At 46.7% G+C, this 19,907-nt stretch overlaps 1 protein-coding gene across 12 annotated transcripts in view; it reads right to left on the bottom strand.

The window, feature by feature from the left end:
- The window catches only part of afdna (afadin, adherens junction formation factor a), a 48,859-nt gene that overhangs the window by 2,710 nt on the left and 26,242 nt on the right, over positions 1 to 19,907 (bottom strand). For 4 of the 12 annotated variants that reach the window (XM_088402941.1, XM_088402943.1, XM_088402944.1 and 1 more), the window contains 21 exons: positions 18,888 to 19,033; positions 18,715 to 18,809; positions 18,294 to 18,559; positions 17,894 to 18,037; positions 17,627 to 17,825; positions 16,880 to 16,986; positions 14,635 to 14,715; positions 11,057 to 11,122; positions 10,913 to 10,986; positions 9,925 to 10,043; positions 9,646 to 9,846; positions 9,106 to 9,197; positions 8,583 to 8,777; positions 8,388 to 8,514; positions 7,217 to 7,610; positions 6,407 to 6,666; positions 6,023 to 6,234; positions 5,570 to 5,749; positions 4,886 to 4,924; positions 3,621 to 3,755; positions 1,574 to 2,105 (listed from right to left, as the gene is read on the bottom strand). In XM_088402941.1, coding sequence (XP_088259067.1) covers positions 1,574 to 2,105; positions 3,621 to 3,755; positions 4,886 to 4,924; positions 5,570 to 5,749; positions 6,023 to 6,234; positions 6,407 to 6,666; positions 7,217 to 7,610; positions 8,388 to 8,514; positions 8,583 to 8,777; positions 9,106 to 9,197; positions 9,646 to 9,846; positions 9,925 to 10,043; positions 10,913 to 10,986; positions 11,057 to 11,122; positions 14,635 to 14,715; positions 16,880 to 16,986; positions 17,627 to 17,825; positions 17,894 to 18,037; positions 18,294 to 18,559; positions 18,715 to 18,809; positions 18,888 to 19,033 — 3,664 coding nt within the window. The remainder of the gene's footprint in view (positions 1 to 1,573; positions 2,106 to 3,620; positions 3,756 to 4,885; positions 4,925 to 5,569; positions 5,750 to 6,022; positions 6,235 to 6,406; positions 6,667 to 7,216; positions 7,611 to 8,387; positions 8,515 to 8,582; positions 8,778 to 9,105; positions 9,198 to 9,645; positions 9,847 to 9,924; positions 10,044 to 10,912; positions 10,987 to 11,056; positions 11,123 to 14,634; positions 14,716 to 16,879; positions 16,987 to 17,626; positions 17,826 to 17,893; positions 18,038 to 18,293; positions 18,560 to 18,714; positions 18,810 to 18,887; positions 19,034 to 19,907) is intronic. The other 8 variants (XM_088402949.1, XM_088402952.1, XR_015863769.1 and 5 more) reach the window with 7 other exon arrangements.

Genomic DNA, 19,907 nt, shown 5'->3' with positions numbered 1-19,907 from the left:
GTAAATGAAGGAAATGACTTCTCGTCCGCAATCGGCGATGAAAAGACGAGCGGGCCTGCTCACGGCCTCGTATGATTGGACAACAAACAAGATGGCGGGAGGAGTGAGACAAGATGCGCGTGTCTGGGCTTGGCTAAGCGGTGAATAGCAGATGCAAGAAGCCTCGTGGGCTCAAAAGATGTCAAGCGGCGAGCGGTGGAGTTAGTGGGCGGAGGGAGGATCTCGCGACTACGAGCGAAGCGGGCCCCAAAAAAGCAGCCGGCGCGACTCGGGGCTTCTCTTTGTCGCCAAACTAGCGTGGACGCGCGCAAAAGTGCAATTCCAATTCCCTCTATTTTAATAATACAATCAAAAAAAAAAAAAAAAAAAAAATCGGGCGCGATACGATTCATTGAGGTTTCCGTTTTGAAAATTTATGAATAAAATCTTGCTGCAGTGACCTTTAACAGGCACCGGGGACGCTGTGGGCCCCCCACCAGCAGGTGGCAGCAAAGCAGACAAAGAGAAGCATCATGGCCGCCGCCGTTCCTTTCGTAGCAGTCAGGCAAGCGGGCGGGCGGGTGGGGCAGAAAGGGACGCGCCCCCAAGCGGCAGGTAGCGACAACACCAACAGTACCATGATTGGTCGACAGACTGATTGATTGATCGATTGGCTGGGATGATTGTCAATCTAGAGCGAAAGGCGGAGGCGTCCATTATCAATTATCACGTTTTGTTTTTTTTGTTGTTGGCTGATGGCTGGGAGGGTTTTGGTGGGGTCTCAGGAGGATGATGAGGAAAAACCCCAAAATGTGAAGGAGGAAAAACAACCCACACGAAAGGAAACCATCTGATTGGCTGGTGGAGAGGGAGGGAAATTTCCACGCAGGCCCGCTACACACGCAAAACCTTCATCTGGACTTTTTGCTCAAATGTGTGATTATATATATATATATATACGTATATATTTCTTTTTTTCTTTTTTTTTTGGGGGGGGGGCGCATGGGGGGAATCCCTAATTAATTTACTTTTTCTCCTCACTTTCAATCAACTGATTGATCTTGCCAAACTTTGAATGGCTGTTCTTAATTAAAAAAAAAAAAAAAAAAAACGAGAGATAGTGCATGTATAAAAAGCAATAAACAAAAACAACATCAGAAGTCGCATTATTCTCAGAAGTCCGCCAGACGTCGACTTCTGACGAACGCCTGAGAATTTGAGACTTTTCAGAAGTCCAGTTTCTGAATTTCAATTGAGAATGCTGAGAAACTGAGAATTCTGATGACTATGACTAAAATGAGAAATCTTCAACTCATTTTCTGAACTTCTCTGAGGGCGAGACGTTGAGGTGCTCCGTAAAAACGTATTTTGAAGAAACGTTCGGTAAAAATTCGACCAAAATAATGAGTGGGCGGCGGCGATCGTTTGCGTGCGTAGCGGGCTCGCCGAAGGACAAACAGGAGGACAAAAAAAAAAAAAAAAAAAACAGGCGGAGGACGAGCTAGAAGAGTTTGTAGACTAGAAGGGCACGGGCGGCGGAGAGGGAGGTGGGCGGGCGCCACCCCCCTCGCGCCGGTCACTTCTCGGCTTCTACCTTTGCCGCCTCTCGGGGGGCCGGCGCCGGGCTTGGCAGGGAGGGGGGGCGGGCCTGTACTGTTGGAGTTGTTGGCGGCGGCGGGCGGCCGGAAGGAGCTAGACAGGAAAACGCCGTCCGAGAGCGGGCGGGGTTTGCGTGCTGCGGGCGGCGGCCGGGGGCGGCCGGCCGGGGGCGGGGCCGAGAGGTCGCCGTACGACTTGCGGGCGGCCGACAGCTTGGGCTGACCTGAGTGGCCGCCGCCGCCGCCCTCCTCCTCATCCTCCTCGTCGCCGGCGTAGGCCACAAACTTGGCCGTGTAGAGCGTGTCGGGCGAGGCCACCTGCGTTTTGAGGTAGGAGGTGTTTCTCTGCGGGGGTGGCGGGGGCGTGTTAGTGGGGTTGTGCGGGGCGGGGGGCCGGTAGTCCTTGGGCAGCGGGGGCCGATACAGACCGGCCGGCGGCTCCGGCGACAGCAGCTTGCGCTCGGCCTCCTCGTGCTGCCGGCGCCGCTCCGCCTCCAGGCGGCTGTAGTACTCCTCCTCCTGCCTCCTCTGGGGGGGGACGACAAGCCGTTAGTCACGCCCCCGCCGTCTCTTCCGGGCGCTCGCCTTCGCACTCACCTCCGGCGTCCTCCCGCGAGCTCGACAAATCAAAACGGGGGACGGGGGAGGGGGGGGCCTGCCTTTTTAAGGGGACCTCACCTTCAACGCTTCTCCGGGGACCCCTCCCTTTCTCACCTTTCTCAATCCTCATTTAAAAAACGGTGGGTCCAAAACTAGACCAGCAACCCAACTTTTGGGGAATATTTCCCCCCAACTTGTCTTATTCATTCAGCCCCCCCAAAATGGGGTCATACGACTCACAAAACACCTTTGGCGTATTGCTGACTTATAAACAACTGACTTGGTTAAATAATAGCAATTTCTTATTTATGTAACCAAACTATGGCCCGGGGTCCATTTGCGGCCCTCAATTGCCATTAAGCCAAAATCCGGCTGAAACAAACGGATGAAAAAAAAATGAGGATGTCGTACAAAACAACATTTTTGAATGTGGTTTTGTGGGTCAAATGAATAACCTAAGTTGGGTGAGCCAACAGTTTTTAGAAAGTGCTGGGGACGGGTCTCTCATCAAAACCATCCTGGAGTAAGGTGGCTCATTTTCATCAGCGCTCACCCCCTTTACTCGTTGCATCCCTTCATCGGCGGAGACGCCCCTATAAGGGCACTTGCCTCTCATTGGCCCTTCACTAATTCTTCTGACTGAGCTCAACGACTCTAGTTGGGGCTCTTGTCCTTGCCTACATCCACCATTGCCCCCACAGTGTGCGTGTCCAGGTATGTATGGTGCTGTGCTATTGGATATCAGTCCACGTGCGGTCCTCCAGGGCCGCGATTGGACGCCTGGGATCGGGCGCCAGCCTATCTGCTCCCGGTTCGGCTGACGTCATCGCACGTAATAATCTTGACGAAAAATGTCCAAACTGCATGAGGTGAAGAAACCGAGGGTTTTTTATGAAAATGGATGACAGGGGGCGAGTGGCCGGTGATGGGGGGGTGTGAGGTTGTGTGTAAGTACGCGTGTGTGTCTTTGTGTGTGTGTGTGGGGCAGGGTGGCGGCGGGCAGACAGGTGATGATAATGATAACAATAACAACTTAAGAGCACCCAAAACAACTGACTGAATGACTTCTGAAATGACAACAAACATGCTGGAGGTGAGAGCAATGACGCATCACCTGAAGGGGGGGAGGGGGGCGGGGCTTGAGGGCACTCGTGGTTGGGCAACATGCGTTTCATAATTCACCACATACACTGGTACAAATGAATGCGACGTAACGTCATGGCAACATATTTCAAAAGTCAAGTCTTGTGCCCACCTCAAGCGAGTAAGAGACTTCACATGACACAGTCTCCTGAGACCCAACGTCCCCTACAGTGGACGCAAATGAATAAGCTGCGTCTCAGGAGATTCGATCGCGCTAAATGCGAGGTGGGTTTGAGGTGGGCACAAGTTTCTCAATGGATCCATCTTAGAAGAAATCAAGACATATAGAAGAGGCTTGACCTTTTCCGCCGCCTCCCGCTTGGCTCTCTCCTCCTCCCGCCACCGCCGTTCCTCTTCTTGTTTGCTTCGTTCGTCCGCCTCCCGTTTGCGAATCTCTTCCAGCTGCTGTTTGCGTCGCCGCTCTTCGTCTTGCAGCTGGACGTCGGGATGACCAGCCCACAAAAAGAAAAGAGAGGGGAAGGGACGTCAATATCACTCAACCAGCCTATGGCCACTTGTTGCGTGAAGTGACTCCTGAAGGGGGCAGCAGCGTGCGCATGCAGAATACACGCGCGCACAAACAAACACACAAAGAGCTGGGCAAATCATCCATTTTTATTCATTTACATCTTTCATTTTATTTGTTTAATAAAATATTTTTATCATTTTGGTTTGAGACTATTTTCTGTATTTTACAATTTACTTAAATATTATATATTACACTACATTATGCTACATATTTAATTACCATATCTTTTTTTCTGTAAAGAAATGTGTGCTGTCAGGAGAAATAAGGCCATTGCCAGTAAGAAAAAAACCCATATATTTGCATTCATTTTTAATAATTATATATAAATAAAATCAGAAGAAATAAGGCCAATATCAGTAAGAAAAAAAAAACAAATTTTTAAATTCATTTTCATATATTTTTAATAATTAAAAAAAATATATTACGTTTGTGACTGTTTTTCTTATTTTCTTATATTATATTTATTATATCTGCTTATCATAAACAATTTTTTGCCAAGAAATGTGCTCTGCCAGGAGAAATAAGGCCAATCCCAATAAGGAAAAAAATGGAACATCATTGCCAATTGCTTTTTCAACAAGCAAAAACAGGTAACATCAAAATCGCAAATTGGATTTCTGTGTCGGTCACAAAACCCTAACACACACACATGCACCAACAAGTCAACACTCATAAATGCACACACATAAGTATGAACGGGCAGACGATCACGATGGCGTCCTCTCCCACCCCCCGGCCCGTCATGCACCAAACATGCCCTGCGACGTAGCCATGCGGGATGGCGCCTCCCGATGCACTCAAAAGCGTTGCAACGGCAACACGCCAAATGCAATTTGAGTGGAAAAAACAAAACAAAAAAACAAGCAGCACCCCCCCGCCACACAACCACAATGATGAATGGCTGTCCCCGATGGGTGAGTGGGTGGCTGGCGGGACACGGGGCAGGTGGGCGCCCGGCCCCTCCCCCAGGTAGCAAACAGGAAGTGAGGCGGGGTTAACGGGGAGGCTGGGAATTGGTCATTAACAGGAAACATACCAAATCTAGAACAGAGATAGCTGGGACAGCAGTCTGCTGCTGCAGAACAAGAAGAGGAAGAAGAAGAGTACAGCGTGAGAGGGGAACAAAGGGAGGACGGAAAGGGGTGGGGGCAGGTCAAGTGCAGGAAAACATGGAAGTGAGCAAAAAAAAAAAGTGGGAGGAGGTAGCTGGAAATAAGAAGGCAGGGAGGACATAAAGAACAGTCAAAACATTGGCTGCACCTGGATCAGCAGCCCCTTTCACGCTGGCAAAGTCCACCCTTGAATTTACTACCATTTTTCAATAGCGTAAACGTGGCAATGAGAGTTTCACGCAAATAAAAAATGAGCATTTTTGCATTTTGATAAGGCAGCGTGAAAGGGGCTAGTGAACAGCAACCTTCATTTCCTGTCAGCTACCCCATTTTCCTGCACCATTTTGACAAATAAAGCTGCTAAGTTACGAGAGGCCCTGCGCGACATCACCGCGGCCAGCCAAGCTGCCGGCCGGCCCCGCCCACTCGGCCCTCCAGCCAATGGCGTTGAAGCAGCTTAACATGGCAAAGCGATGGCAGAAGCATGTTGCGGATGCACATTCATTGGCTTTGTTTTGGCTCCGTTAACAACTTTTTTTTTTTCTTTTTTAATGTCTTACCCCCAAGGAGCAAAAAAAAAAAAAAAAAAAAAAGTTGGTTGCACTCACCCTTGCTCTCTTCTCGGCCTCCAGCCTTTGCATGATCATCATGGTGTCTACGTCCTCGTCGTCCTCCTCTTCCTCGTCTTCGTCGCTCTGCTTGGACTCCTGCAGGCGCTTCTGGAACTGCCACTCCAGCATCAGTTTGCGCAGACGGTCGCTCTCCTCGGCTGTGCGTTCGGGCTTGGCCTGACAAAAACAAAATCAGCACTTCATTTCTCATTCAGGATTTGGAGTCTCAATTGGAGATTCATAAAGACACTTCGGGGGCGTGATTTCACTTGGTTCTGCAGGTATCAGCGAAAAAAGGAACATTACAGTTTTCTTTTCGAAATAAGAGCAAATTAATTGCAACTTACTGCAAAAAAAAAAAAACTAACAAAAAAAAAAAAAACAAGAAAAAACAAGATGCCGCCTACCACGAAACACACCACCGAAAGCGGAAAACACGTCTTCGCCTACCTGTAGCTCCTGGATCTCCTTGTCGAGGAGGTCGACGATGTGAAGCTGCTGCTGCTTCTCGGCCTTCTCGCGGGCGTCCCGCTTCCAGGGGTCGGGCGAGAGGCTGTCGCTGGTCAGCTCCTCCTTGCTGATCGTGATATACTGCAGGTCCCGTCGCTCGATGGTGCGAGGCTGCTGCTGGGGCAGTAGGTCCCGGATCACCGTGTCCATTCCTGCTGGCACGACGGAACACAGTTCCAAAAGACAAGGCACCGTGGTTGAAAGGGAGGAACCAGATGACAACAGATACAGGGTCTTCACATTCGGGGGACAGAGGACATCCCGAGAGGCTTCACACTTTGCTTTCCATAACGAAATTGGGAAGACCTGAAAAGCAAGCGCTACCTGGGTGGTTAGAGGCAGGTGGCACGGCCGAGCGAGGCAGGCTAGCGAGTTTCTCGGGTCTGGAGAGGGGCGGCGGGGGCTGTGTGGGCGGGTAGGCGTGAGGGGGGCCCATGGAGGCTGGAGGGGGCGGCTGCTGGTGTGGGTGGTGGTGCGGCGGAGGTGGGGCCATGGGCCCGCCGTTGTTGTGAGGCTGGACGGGCATAATGGGATTGGCCCGGATTTGGCCCAGCTTCCTTTCCTGCTCCCTCCTTTTTCGCTCCCTGTGAGAATTGCCGCCACAGTCATCATCATCGTCACAACTTCAAAGCAAAAAAGGATGTTTCAACCTGCGCTGAATTTGAAGGCTTATAACATCGTCAAATAAAAATACACTTTTACTTTTAACACACACGCACACACATAATAACACAATAAATGAGTCCGGCATGAGCTAAATTTGACATCTTCAGGGTGTACCTCAAACATTTGGACGGGATAACATATTGAAAATCAACATGTTTTAACAATCTATGCTAGATTAGTGATTGTGTATGCTTTTTCTTTGACTTAACACCACAAACATCTAAAAGCCCGAGTTGGGTCCAAATTTCCCCCAGGGGTTAAAAAGAATAATGTGGAAATATAATAAAAGAAATAAAATGAAGCTTCATGAAGCACTTAAAAGTTTTCCACAGCGTATTAAACTCACAAAAAGGAGTCAAAAAATACCACAAGGGCTTCGTGAAGCTCTAGTGATATTTTTGTTATTGTTTCAGAATTAAAACAGTTGTATTCATGATGATATTTTATTGTTTTTGAAGTGCGGGATACCTCTCCTCCTCCAGTCGAGCTTTTTCCTTCTCGTACCAACGTTGTTGCTCTTCGCGCTTTTTGCGGTCGGCGGCTTGCTGGGCCGTTGCAGAGTTGATGGCGCCGGGCGGCGGCGGCAGAGGCATCTCGGTGTGGGGCTCGTAGGCGTCCGGGTATGAGGCCGGCGGCGGGGGAGGAGGCGGAGGCAGGTCCGAGCGAGACGGGGGCTGAACGGAGTGCGGCGGCACGGCGTGCGGCGCGTTGGGCGTCTTCCAGCGGCCCGGCCCCGTCTTCTGGTTCTTCCCGGACGACGTGGATGAGGCCGAGAAGTTGAGGTGCTCCTGGCTGGACGTGGAGGACTCCAGGGAGGACGAAACCTGCTGTTGAGGAACCCAGTGGTCCCCTCCGCCGACGCCTGAAATAAGATATAAGTTTTGTTTTCTTAGGACTGATAGGTATTATTAGTAGTTGAATATTCAAATAAACTGACGTCACGCCAAACTGTCAGACAAAGTTAGCCGATCTGCGAGTCATTCGCACCACGCATGGGTAAAGCAGAAAAAAAATGGCAGAATTGAATGCAAACTGAACGCCAAACAAAAGCGATCTCAAGGATAATATATGCATATTTTTAGTGATGCTCAAATAAAGCTTTTGTGGGCCATTTGAGACCTATTTGTTATTTTGGGAATCTTCTGTAACGGCTAGTGACCTCTGCTGGCGAAGAGAAGCACTACAGCTGATTTGGAAAAACCGTTCCCTTTGAATAGGTCTTGATGCACACACACACGCTGAAATGCAATCCTATTATGAAATAAAGATGAATTACATATATTATTTATTGTTTACTTGTGTATTGCTGTCGTTATGTAGTTAATCTAATGATTTTCAAACAATATGTGGATTTGGAGTCACATGTCCAATTTCATAAAATAGTTTACGAATTGGACATTCACATTGCAAACTGTCCGCTGTTGATGTATGGAGAAAGATGGCTGTCAAAAAGACATATGCGTACTTGGCTAACGGCGGCGCGGATGACTTGCAGTTCAACTTACTTTGCCTGGAAGCGCGACATCATCTCAATTAGCATATTCAACTAAAATCCACAGACTCAGAGCCACAAATGCAAAGGATCAGATGCATGAATCCAAGTACGTCTTTTTGACAGTGATCTTACTCCATTCCATACCTGGAGGTCCCCTCTGGTAGTCCATGTCTCGGTGCTGGTACTCTTGCTGGTAGTGCTGCTGCATGCGCTCGTCGGGCCGCATAACCCCGGGCAGAGGGTACATGTCCTCCTGGAAGTGGTTGATTCGCTAAGGGGGAGAGGAAGGGAAGTCAAAAAGGTTTTGAGGCGGGGGAAGCGGGGACAATTTTGCAGCACCTGCATGCTGTTGTGGATGTTGTCGACAGAGGGGAGCCGTTCCCTTTCCTCCATGGCCTGCCAGTGCTGCGAGGATCCCTGACCGGGGCCCACCACGCGGTCTTGGCTCTTGGACGCCGGGATGGTGAAGTACTCCCGGGCGTAGGTTTGCGTGGGGATGGGATACGCCTCCGGACGTGGGGGCGAAGGCTCATCCTGACAAACAGACAGTAATAACATATATTTTTTTTTGTCTATTTAAATCCAAGCCCATGTGATAAACCTGAAAAAAATACTCTACGAAATGAAAAAAAATCGCTACTGAAATCAAATCAATGATTTACAAAAGTGCTCAGGGAAAAAAAAAAAAAAAAAACCACACTATGTATCGCCTTTTAGTGCTAACGTGACCTAAAGAAAGCAGCTCAGTTTTCCACCAAATCAAAGTTCTTTTGGCGTCAGCGGGTGACTTTCACGCTCTTGTGGAATTCCTCAGGATGGTGCGCTTGGCTGCCAGATGAAAGCGGCGCGGTAAGCTACTTACGTCAGCGCACAGGTTGCCGGTGGAGACGGAGGTAATCTTGGTGCCGGGACCGGCGGGATACACTGGCTTGCCCGCGGGACTCTGGCCCTGGTCTGAGGAAATAACGTCGATTATAGAAAAGCAACTATCAAGATAATTGGACATTTTGTGGCCTTTTAAAGCTGTAAAGCTAACACTGAACTAAAACACTTAGAGAATTTGTTGAAATGTTAGAGACTTGGTTCAGCAGACTTGGTCTTTTGCAATAGAAATTCTTGTGGACTTTCCATTTTCAAAATGGAGATTGTGGGTATGTAAAAAGCTCAAATATGTCAGGAATGAGCAGAACAGTTCCAAATTGGAATGGAATGAAAGCAGCGGGCATTTGGTGAATCTGACAATATTAATTAATTAATAATGTAAGGCATTCTAATTATTTTTTAAAGGTGGAATTATTAAATATGTTTGAACTTATGCATTTTCAATGGCTGAATAATGGCCATCCATTCATTCATTTCAATTGGATTTTTCTGCATGAAAATGTTGTGTCGTCCTGCTTACTGGCCACATTGGGACTGGAGCGGTGGTCGGCGCGGTTTTTCAAGAGCCGGTCCTCCCCGCTCATCTTCTTAGGTTCGGGATAAGCGTCCCAGCCGGCCTGCGGACTCTCCGGGGAGCCGTTTTGCGCCGAGCTATTGTACAGCTCGAAGCCTTCGCTCTTGGGCCGCATTTTGCCGTTTTTCTCGCGCCCGCGGTCCGAGGCTGCACAAACAGGAAGTGGCCGGGTTTGATCGCCGCTCGTTTCTGGTTGGCGGCGAAGGAAACGGACGCAACGGGTACCTCGGGGCATCATGGGGCTAGGCTGGTTGAGGAGCGTTGCCAGGCCGTGGTAAATGGCTCCCTGCTTGGCCACCTCCAGCGTCACCACCGATCCCGTCCTGGTCATCAGCTCGGCCGCCCTGGACACACACAAATTATCCACTGATGGTGTACCATTGATAGGGCGTACCCATACTTTTGGCCTTCTTTTTTAGAGAAAAAAAGTATATCTTATAGTTGGGGAATTATCAGGTAAGCTCCTTCAGGTGGGAGCAACTTGGCAATATAATACATTTTTGGGGGCAGTTTAATACATTTAGGCAGATACAAACAAAGAAGAATTCCACAACCAAAATAACTCCGTAAACTGCAATTACAATAGTCAATCTTTGCAGAGGATAAAGAAGACATGCCTCTGAGTATTGCGTTGGTTATAACATTGCGAGATAAAAATGTATTTAAATCTGAAAATGGATATTTTTAGGCAAAAATGTGGGATTCTATTATTGGACAATAATGTCCACCATAATTTGTTATTAGGACGCCTAGGAAATCTTTTTATGTGTGTTATAAACAGTTATGTTTAATCAGGGTCAATATATTACTAGTCAAGGAGGCCGATAACCGCTACTTTGAGTTGATATTCTTTTTCAAAGGGCCAATGGTGACAAAAAGAACACACACAATGGATAAAAATAGCTCAAACTCCAAATGAAATTAAGTTTACTAAAACGGCCGGCTGATGCTAATATTCGTCTGGTCTGTCCAAAATGTGCGTGCGAAATAATAAGCAATAAATCTCCTCGAGGGAATGATGTGATTTCCAAATGGTTCCCAGACTTGAGCTTGGTGGCGTGCGGTCATGTCACGTCACTTGTGTATCTTTTTCCAGCGCCCGCAAAGCATCAACATGTGGTGTGTGTGTGCGCGTGCGCGTGTGTTGCATGCGGTGGAGGCAGACATTTCCCTCATGGGTGTAACAGGCAGGCGTCTGCTGCGGACGTCTCACCTCTCTTGCGAAAGGCCCACCAGGCTGCGCCCATCCACGCTCAGCAACTGGTCACCAGCTGCCAGACGCCCATCCTACGCGCAGGGGAAAAAGAACGGCTCAGCGTGTGTGTGCGATTGCGTCCGACGTCAATGCGGTACCAACCATGTCGGCGGCGCCTCCTTTGACCACCGACTTGATGTAGATGCCCAGTTTCTCCTGGCCAGCGCCCTGAAGGAGCACACACAACACATGTGGTCAAGATGTGAACACGCCGCCACCTGGTCATCAGCTTGACCTCATAATAATCTAAAAATACTAAAAATGTAATTTGATGTTTATGATTCCAGACTCGCTGGGAATCAATAAAAGTGGACTTGATAAGAGTCAACAGGAATAATATGAGACATCAAAGATGTTTTCTTCTGTAACTTTTTAGCAAAGTTTTTAGCAATGACTAAGACTACAACACTAATATGTATTTTTTTTTTTTTTAAATTTCAGCTTTGTTGTATTGTTAAAAGGACGAATAAGTTCCTGCAGCCGGACGTTGCTTTTGAATGAGTGCGGAAGGAGAATTGAAAAAAAATGCGGCTGTCTGTATTGTATGGCTTGACTTGAAACGAAAACAAATACTTGCACTTTGTTATTTTTCTTAAGGCGCCAAGTCACACACACACAAAAAAAAAAAAAAAATCAAGAAATAAACGAGGGGGAACCTGGTGCTTGCAGGTTTGTTCTGTAATCCGAGTCAAAGAGAGCGCAATGGGCTGCTCGGAAACGATTCCGCGTTTTGAGCGGCTAAACGCGGGTTGACATGGAGCAGAGCAAACAGGAGCCGTTTTGGCACAAGTGTTCCTCAGCTTTTGAGCTAAAGTCCAAGGCAAGAGTTCAAGCTGATAATTTGCACCTGTGCCTATTTGCATTGTGTCACGCGTGTGCAAACAAGAACGTCAGGGCTCGAAGGCATCTTCTTCTTCCGAAATATTTTCAAGTGGCCTCGCCCCTGTGCGCTAAAAATACAAGTGCTACTTTTAATAATTGAACACACGTGTGGCTGAAAATAAAAGGCAAATGTGCAAACGTTGTTGCATCAATTTTTCCTCGACAGGAAATCAGACATCCCCCCATTGTTGCTGTCCACAAGGGGTTTGGGGGAAGAGTTTTTTTTTCCCCCTCCAAGCCATTGTTCCAGTTGTGTTAGCTAGCATTCCTTCGGGCAAACAAACAAACACACGAGCAAGACTTCAAACTATTGGTGCTTCCTATCCGTTCAGCAAAACAAGATTTCCTTCGTATTGAAAAAGAGTGTACTGCATGTGAAAGCGCCGCCTCTGGCCGCTGTTGATATTACATTTTGTATTGAGGAAGGACGGTGTGGCTTCTGTTCTGACCCACACATTGTTTTATCTCTGTGAAATGTGTCCCACGAGTCTCTCTAAGTTGTCCTTTTTTTTTGTATGAATGTTGTCAGTTATGATAATGCACCCAAAATGTGTTTGTTGATCTAACAACTTGTGACTATGCTAACTAATGTTAGTTCTTATCTTCATCATGTTATATCGTGCTTCAAGGTTTGCATTTAGCTCGTTAGCATTTTCGATTGTGCCAGGTATTTCTCTTTGGTATATGTTAACATATGCAAAAGTTCTTCATTGGTAAGAACTCTTGTGGAAAAGATGTTAAAAAAATACATTGCTACAAAGAAGTTGCGAACTTCTTCCAACTCCTTTGAACATATAACTATACTTATAGTAATTACTATGTATTGAACTTTTCTTGAGGTTGTGCTTATTTTGATTAAATTTGTGTTCATATGTTAATAACATGTTCAATGAATAAATCAATTTGCTGGTGCGGCTTATATGCCGGTCCAAAATAAAGTATATAATTTCCTGACCATAGTAATTATCTGCCTTGAGTTTTATTTTTAAAGAGTCAGCTGTCAATATTGATCCAAATGGCAAATATCGGCTCTGGCCGATAACCGGTTTATTCCTCTTCTTGTTGTAAAAGTATACCAGTAACTGGATCAATAGTGAGTACGAGTGTAATCATTGGCCGGGCGGCGCTCAAAGCAAACGGATCAAAGCAACAAAGCAGAAGGCCATCAAAGCTTCCATCTCCCAACAAGCGTTACCGACATCCGCGCCTTAAAAACACTTTCTACCTTCGCAACCTCCTGTGAAATTCAACCCATCTTTTCCTGCATTCCGTGACAACAAACCTTACCTGGTCTTTCCTGCCCACCACGGAGAACCACATGTCCCGGTCCACACCGCTTCACACACAAAACGCGTCTTTGCTTGCTAACGTGCGCCGGTGAGCTCTTCCCACTTAAAAAGCAGCATTTAAGCGCTCAAACACCTGACAAAACACAAAAATTCCAACCGGCCAAGTCTTGAAAGCAGCGGGGAAATTCCTGCGCAAAAAAAAAAAAAAAAAGGCGCTGCGAGCTGGGACGGCTGCTTGGACTGAGGTGGAGCATACACACACGCCCAGACAAGTGCACGCACACACACACACGGCTGGTTACATAAGGCGGAGCTCGGCCCCGTCGAGTGAGAATCCAAGCAGCTGTTTGAGAAAATTCTCCGTACCTGCCGTTTCCACCGCACGCACGCCGAAAGAGAGCGGTTAAAAAATAAACAGCGCAAAAAGGAGGCTTCCTCCCGACATCCTTCCTTCCCACACAGGAAAACGGCAGCCATGAGCAGGAAACAGCTTTTATATTTTAACTTCAACTCACTACTGAGTCCAGGCACGATGTTTGGTCAAAACCAGTTCTTTCTGCACTATAATGCAGGGACTATGACCAAAGACGAAAAAGATAATACAGTGGTGCCTTGAAATAAGAGTTGATTTTGACCATGTTCACAATTCAAAACACTCCTATCTCAAATGATCTTTTTCCCTATGAATGCATTGAGATGCCTTTTGAGAATTGGTTAATTATTTAGAGCAGCAGTTCTCAAATGTGACAGCACTTCAGGAGGTACGTGAGCTTTTAGAAGATTTCTAAGGTATCGGCAAATCTCATTTAATGCCATGACAAGAACAGTACATTGTTCTTTTCAAATTAAGAGGAAATTAATTGGAACATGAAGCAACTTATTTCTGGAATGTGCTGCAGCATGCGAAACTTGAATAGGGTTTCTGTAGTTATCTGCAAATCTCATTTAATGCTATGACAAGTACGGTATAGTGTTCTTTTCAAATTAAGAGGAGATTCATTGGAACACGGAGCAACTTATTTCGAAAATGTGCTGTAGCATGCGAGACTTGAAAAAGGTTTCTGTAGGTATAGGCAAATCTCATTTAATGCCATGACAAGTACAGTATATTGTTCCTTTCAAATTAAAAGGAAACTAATTGGAACTGTTTCCTTGAGTTTATTTTGACACAAATTGTGTGTCAGTTGGAGCCTTGTGATTCCATTCAAGAATTACACATTTCAAGACACAAATATTTGCACAAAGAACATCTGGATGCATTTTTTTAACCTCATTGCGTTTGGCGGGCGAGTATTGACACATGTGGACAGTGATCCACAGCAGCGCTTCAACAAATCCGCTAAGCGCGAGTTGGCGGCGCTCCCGTGTTTAGTCTCTCGCGCTTTTAGTCAGACTCAACAGTGAAAAGCATTCGGTTTATTTCCGGAGCGCTCGCCAGCTCTTTATTATTAAAAAAAAAAAAAAAAAAAACGTTCCAAGAAGCGGGCCCCCGGCGGGGGTCGGGCTTACCTTGGCCGCCACGATACTGAGGCCCATGCCGTTGTGCTTCTTCAGCGTCACCGTCACCACCTCCGGCTCCTTCCTCATTGGCTGAGAGCGCCGGCGAGCGGGAACACACACAAGAGAAGAAAAGAGGGGATGCGAGTGAGTGACGGAGCTTCGTCCTGGCACCTCGGGCAGAATGCGCGTGTTAGAAGGAGGCGCCCATAAACAAAGAAAAGACGGAGGAGGAGCGGAGCGGAGGAATTGCTGGTCGCTGGATGCCAGTCAAGAATGGTAACCGCACCGCAGCTGCAAACGCACTCTCACACGATTACACACACCCACTCTCACTTACTAACACTCCCTCTCGCACGCGCTCATAAACTATACAAACAATGACTATATTAAAAATGGATTCATCTGTCGATTACCGTAATTCCCCAAATCTGATGTCTCCATCTGAGTCAATTAAGAGTGAAGCGGTTGGAGAATACGGACCGGTATTCCGTTTTGACTTGTTTATTACGGTGATTCCCCTGCATTTTGGGGTCAAATTCTGGTATTTTCTATCTTACTGTTTAAAGGACGCACCAACACAACGGCAACAAATCTCATCTTCCTAAATTTTTCATATTTTTCTGTGTTCATATCCACAAGTTATGTATTTGTTGTGCGTAAAGTTAAGTTACAGATTTCCCACATTGAGAGTGGTCCGTGAACGTCTCGCCGGTGCAACGTTGAATGTCCAAGCAGTTATTGCAGCGCTACCATACACACAGTCAAAAACCCAATCATTGACACAGAATCACACACTCTTTCACACAATCCTACAAATAAGTAGCCACGCACGCTTCACACCCGCTGACGCGCACAGATGCTCAGGGTGTGGAGGCCCAGCGCTCCCAAGCCTTCCCACATCACAAGACAAAATTCTCTCAAGACGGGAAAACGTCTGAATCCAATTTGTGCGCGTGCGTTGCTTTGCCGCCTCCGTTGCGTCGCCGTGTGTGGCGCGCGCAGGGAAAACGCCAGCAAGGCGACGTTTGCAGCAACTCGCTTTCGTTCCAATCCGTTGCGGCGAGCGTCGGCTTTTAACGTGGACGTTTCCCGGACTCTGGCGAAAACCATAATAGCCGCTGAAATGGTGGCTTTTGTGTTTATGGGGTGGTCACTTGTGAGATGGAAAACAAAGTCCCACAATGTGTCACTCGGACGCTAAAAGCTGCAGTGCGGAGCAAAAAACAACAAAATTCGCACACACATGCTAACATGGATGTGACTTGATGCGACTTGTTTTTATTCCACTCCAGGACACCACTCTCACATCCTACAGCGACTTAGAACTGTTTATGACTTTTATAAAGGGCGGGGCCAGGCCTGGTGAGTGACGTTGGTGTCAAGAAATGAGAGTTAAATACTTAGCCACAACAGCCAATTTCTTTATACACTCTATAAACACTTGGGTCCAAAATAACTCCAGCTAGGTGCACACGTCGTAAAAAGAGTTGGCTCATAAATAATACAATTTGGGTTCAGTGCTTGACCCAACAATACAAATACAATTGTATCAAAATAAACCCAATTTGGGACAAAAACAGGCCAACAAGCCACAACTTTCTGGATTGTTGTGCATAGAATAAAATTGGGTCATTTTGTACTAAATAACCCCAAAAAAAGTTGAATAATATCTACAAAACAACCCAGAAATTTGCAGCAGTTTTTTTTTTTTTTTTTTGCTATATTGTTGCTATAAACGATCAAACCAAACGGATGTGCAAATAAACGCCTTACCATTTGTTATATCTCCAAATAGAAAATATTGCTGTTAGCCACTGCAATCGAGAATGTGTCATGCTGTGTTGATTTTGACACACCTATTCCACATCGGTGTATTTTTATGTGCAACAAATGTGGAAAAAAACACATTTCCAGACGCCGGACTCCAGTGTGCATATAAACCTTTCATGGAGATCAAATATAAGTGTTGAGCTGCCATCTCAACTACCCTGACGGTTTTGCGTGGGTGTGATTAAGTGGTGTCACAAAATAGTTATAAAGACATGAATGAAAGGGGGAAATTAAAGAGAATGTGTTTTAAAACCAAAACGCTCTCTCATTTGGCGCCAAAAGCTCAATCATTCAGTTAAAGTGGCACTTTAATGTGTGCTCTTGTTGTGTGTTTTGAGTAGAGATTATAGCTCTGTTTGATGGTATTTGGGACCACACACACACACACACACACACACACACACACATATACGGTGGCACACACCATGTCGGAGTTGTCAACAGCGGAGAAGTGACTGTCACAGTCGGCCCCCTCGAAGTGGACCGTCCACGTTCCGGGCGAGCGAGGGTGCGGCATCAATCGGCAGAAGCCTGGTGGGCAAAACAAATGAACCAACCCATGCAAGGGAAAAGTTAAGCAATGTGTCAAGTAGAACAAAAAGTTCTTGAAAGTTACTTTGTATTAAAAATAACTGAAATAAAAACGCTATTCATTTCAATAAAAAATGTTAATTAGATGCAAATGAGTACTTATCAACACAAAACCTTTGCATATGCTAACATCTACCAAAGGCAAATTTGCCGCAAATGAAAATGCTAATGACCTAAACGCATACCAGGACATAAGTCTAACATTATCTAGCATGTTATTCACAGTCACAAGTTGTTGGCTCAGCAAACAAACTTATTTTGGCCATATGCTCATAAATGACAACATTCTTACCAAGTACAACTTACAGACACTCATAGGCCAGATTTAACGGAGAGACAGAAAAATGTGTGCCTCACTGACAGCGACTGCACTCAAAATTGAGCCATATTGTCCTTCCTCACTACAAAATTTAATATAAACAGCGGCCAGGGGCGGCGCCAAAAGCAAAAATCAAGCCAAACAATATAACAACATAATATAAAAAGAAATAAATTGCACCCAAAAAAATCCGTGAAACAGCGAAAAGTGAACTGCGCTACTGTGGGAGACCAGTGTATTGCAGTTGTCTAAGCTTGGTACCTCTCTGCAGCAGCGGGTCAAGGAAGTCCTGCAGGCCGTTGGGCAGGCTGCGCACCACGTCGCACGAGTATCCGTCCTCGGGCAGCAGGAAGGGCAGCTGCAAGTCGGGGTCCTCCTCCAGCTGCACCTCGCGCCCGTCGCTGCGCGCCAGTTCGTCCGCAGTGTTCTCCGCCACCGCCACCACGTGGTTAATGAGCTCCTGCCGGGAGGTGCGTGTTAAGAGCCCGTGTTTGACGCGTGGAGTTGGAGCGGGGGGCGGGGTCTTACGGGTGGGATGTAAGGCTCGTCGGGAGCACAGTGATAATTGGTCATGAGCGCATGGAGCTGCAGCGAGTTGAGCTTGAAGCAAGTGCTGTGGATGTTCTGGACGTCCTGCATGGAATACTTGTCCATGGTCAGCAGGGTGGTGGCCTGGAAGACACCAACACATATGTGTGCAAGGCAGAAAGAACTTAGAAAAGGACCACAAGGAAAAGGCTTGATTTTTGCCATGAGAAGTGTAATTGTAATAAAATAAGATTTGGATCTTTTTGGGGGTTTTTTCAGGCATTTTGAGGCACTAACTTTGGTCATGTTTTTTTCAGTTTACAAATTCAATAGCGCAAAAGTGACCAAAGGAAGGAAAACAAAGGGATGAAAGGAGGCTGAAAAGTCATTTGAGGCCGACCTGCACGATGCGACTGAGGTGGCAGTCGGCGGCCAGCTCCAGGCCCTGCTTCTCGGCCCAGGCCTCGATGTGGCTGAGCTGCTGGCGCAGGATGGCGCCCCAGTAGTGGCAGCACAGGCCCGAGTCGCTGTCCGTCACCAGTTTGTTGAAGAGCCACATGTTGATGAAATGGAAAAGCTGCGAGAAGAGCTGGATGGTCAGCGCCGCGTTGACGCGGCACCGCCGCAGCAATGACATGGCGCCCGTCAGCGTGTGCAGGACATCCTCTGTGTGTTTAAAAAAAAGAAAACAAATATAGTAGCTTGCACAATTCCAAAAAAAACACAAAACAAATGCAAGACACCATTCAAAAATTAAAGGACTTTAAAAAACTGGGTACTAAAATGCAATTTTTTCTTCATTTGTAGGGGGAGGAGTTTACCGATCTTGGGTCTCTGCGGGTTGTGTTCCTCCGGGTCATCCAGGAAGGCGGCCATGTAGTTGTTGAGGTCGGCCTGCAGGCAGTGGACCAGGTACCTACAACCGGCAAGACCAAGTCACGCATGTGTTTCATCATGTCACACGTTTTCTGCTGCCGTTTGGAGTCCGACTGACTTGAAGGCCATCTGCACGAGGTGCGCGAGGACGTCCTGGGCGTCCAGCGTGATGCGGCTCAGGTCGCGGTCCTGCTTGATGAAGTTGAGCAGCTCCGAGGCGTTGGCCATCCAAAAGGCCAGCGCGCCCGCGATGTTCTTCTGCTTCTGCAAAACCGCAAGCACACGCACAGAAAAGGACCACCTGTTACGACGATAGCGTTAGGTGTCTTGTCGCTTTCGGTGGCAGTCAAGAGCGATATGTTACTTGAAGGATAGACTCATGCCCAGCACACTCCGGCCCCTTCACGTCCCACAAAAAACGGATTGGTCATTACTGTCGCCCAATCGTTTGAGTACTCGGCAGCGACACCAGTGACCAATCCCCCATTCAAGACATCAGGTCATCAGACATCAGCCGCAGCCGCCTACTCACACATTAACTTGTCAGCAGACCCCACTTTGAGAACCACTCATTTAGATTATTCAAGCATTTAGTCAAAAAAACACTTTACCTTTTTAAACAGGACCAATACAAAATATGCATGCGAGGCGCAGCTGTTATTTTTGTCTACTTGGGGTCGCCATCTTCATGTTCTACAATGTAGTATGAAAATTTAAAGAGGAAGTCAACCAACACTTTGCAGAGCTCCTCCTAGTCCAAACTGCCAAATTCAAACAAGAAATTTTGCTAAAAATGTTGAAATAGAATGACATTATATATATATATATATATATATATATATATATATATATATATATATATATATTTTTTTTTTTTTTTTTTTTTTTTTAATGCATCAGACCAAAATGTCTGTCAGGAATGGTGAAAATAAAATCAATAATTTCTTCGCTTTTGGAATGATGCTGCATGTAATTCATTAATCAATTTTTTTTCAAATTTTTAATAGTTTTGAACTCCCAATGTGGAAATGGAGGCGGACAGAGACTTGCTATCTGAGGAGCTGATTGGATAAGATGCTCCACCAATCAGAGCGGGCACTCGTCTATCCCACCTTAAGAAGGGAGGGGAGGGTAAAAG

This window comes from Hippichthys cyanospilos, chromosome 20 (assembly GCF_059441005.1).
Source record: "Hippichthys cyanospilos isolate Australia breed blue-spotted pipefish chromosome 20, RoL_Hcya_1.0, whole genome shotgun sequence".
Taxonomy (NCBI): Eukaryota; Metazoa; Chordata; class Actinopteri; order Syngnathiformes; family Syngnathidae; genus Hippichthys; species Hippichthys cyanospilos.
The sequence above is the reverse complement of the archived record's forward strand: the minus strand, read 5'-3'. Positions and strand labels throughout refer to the sequence as shown.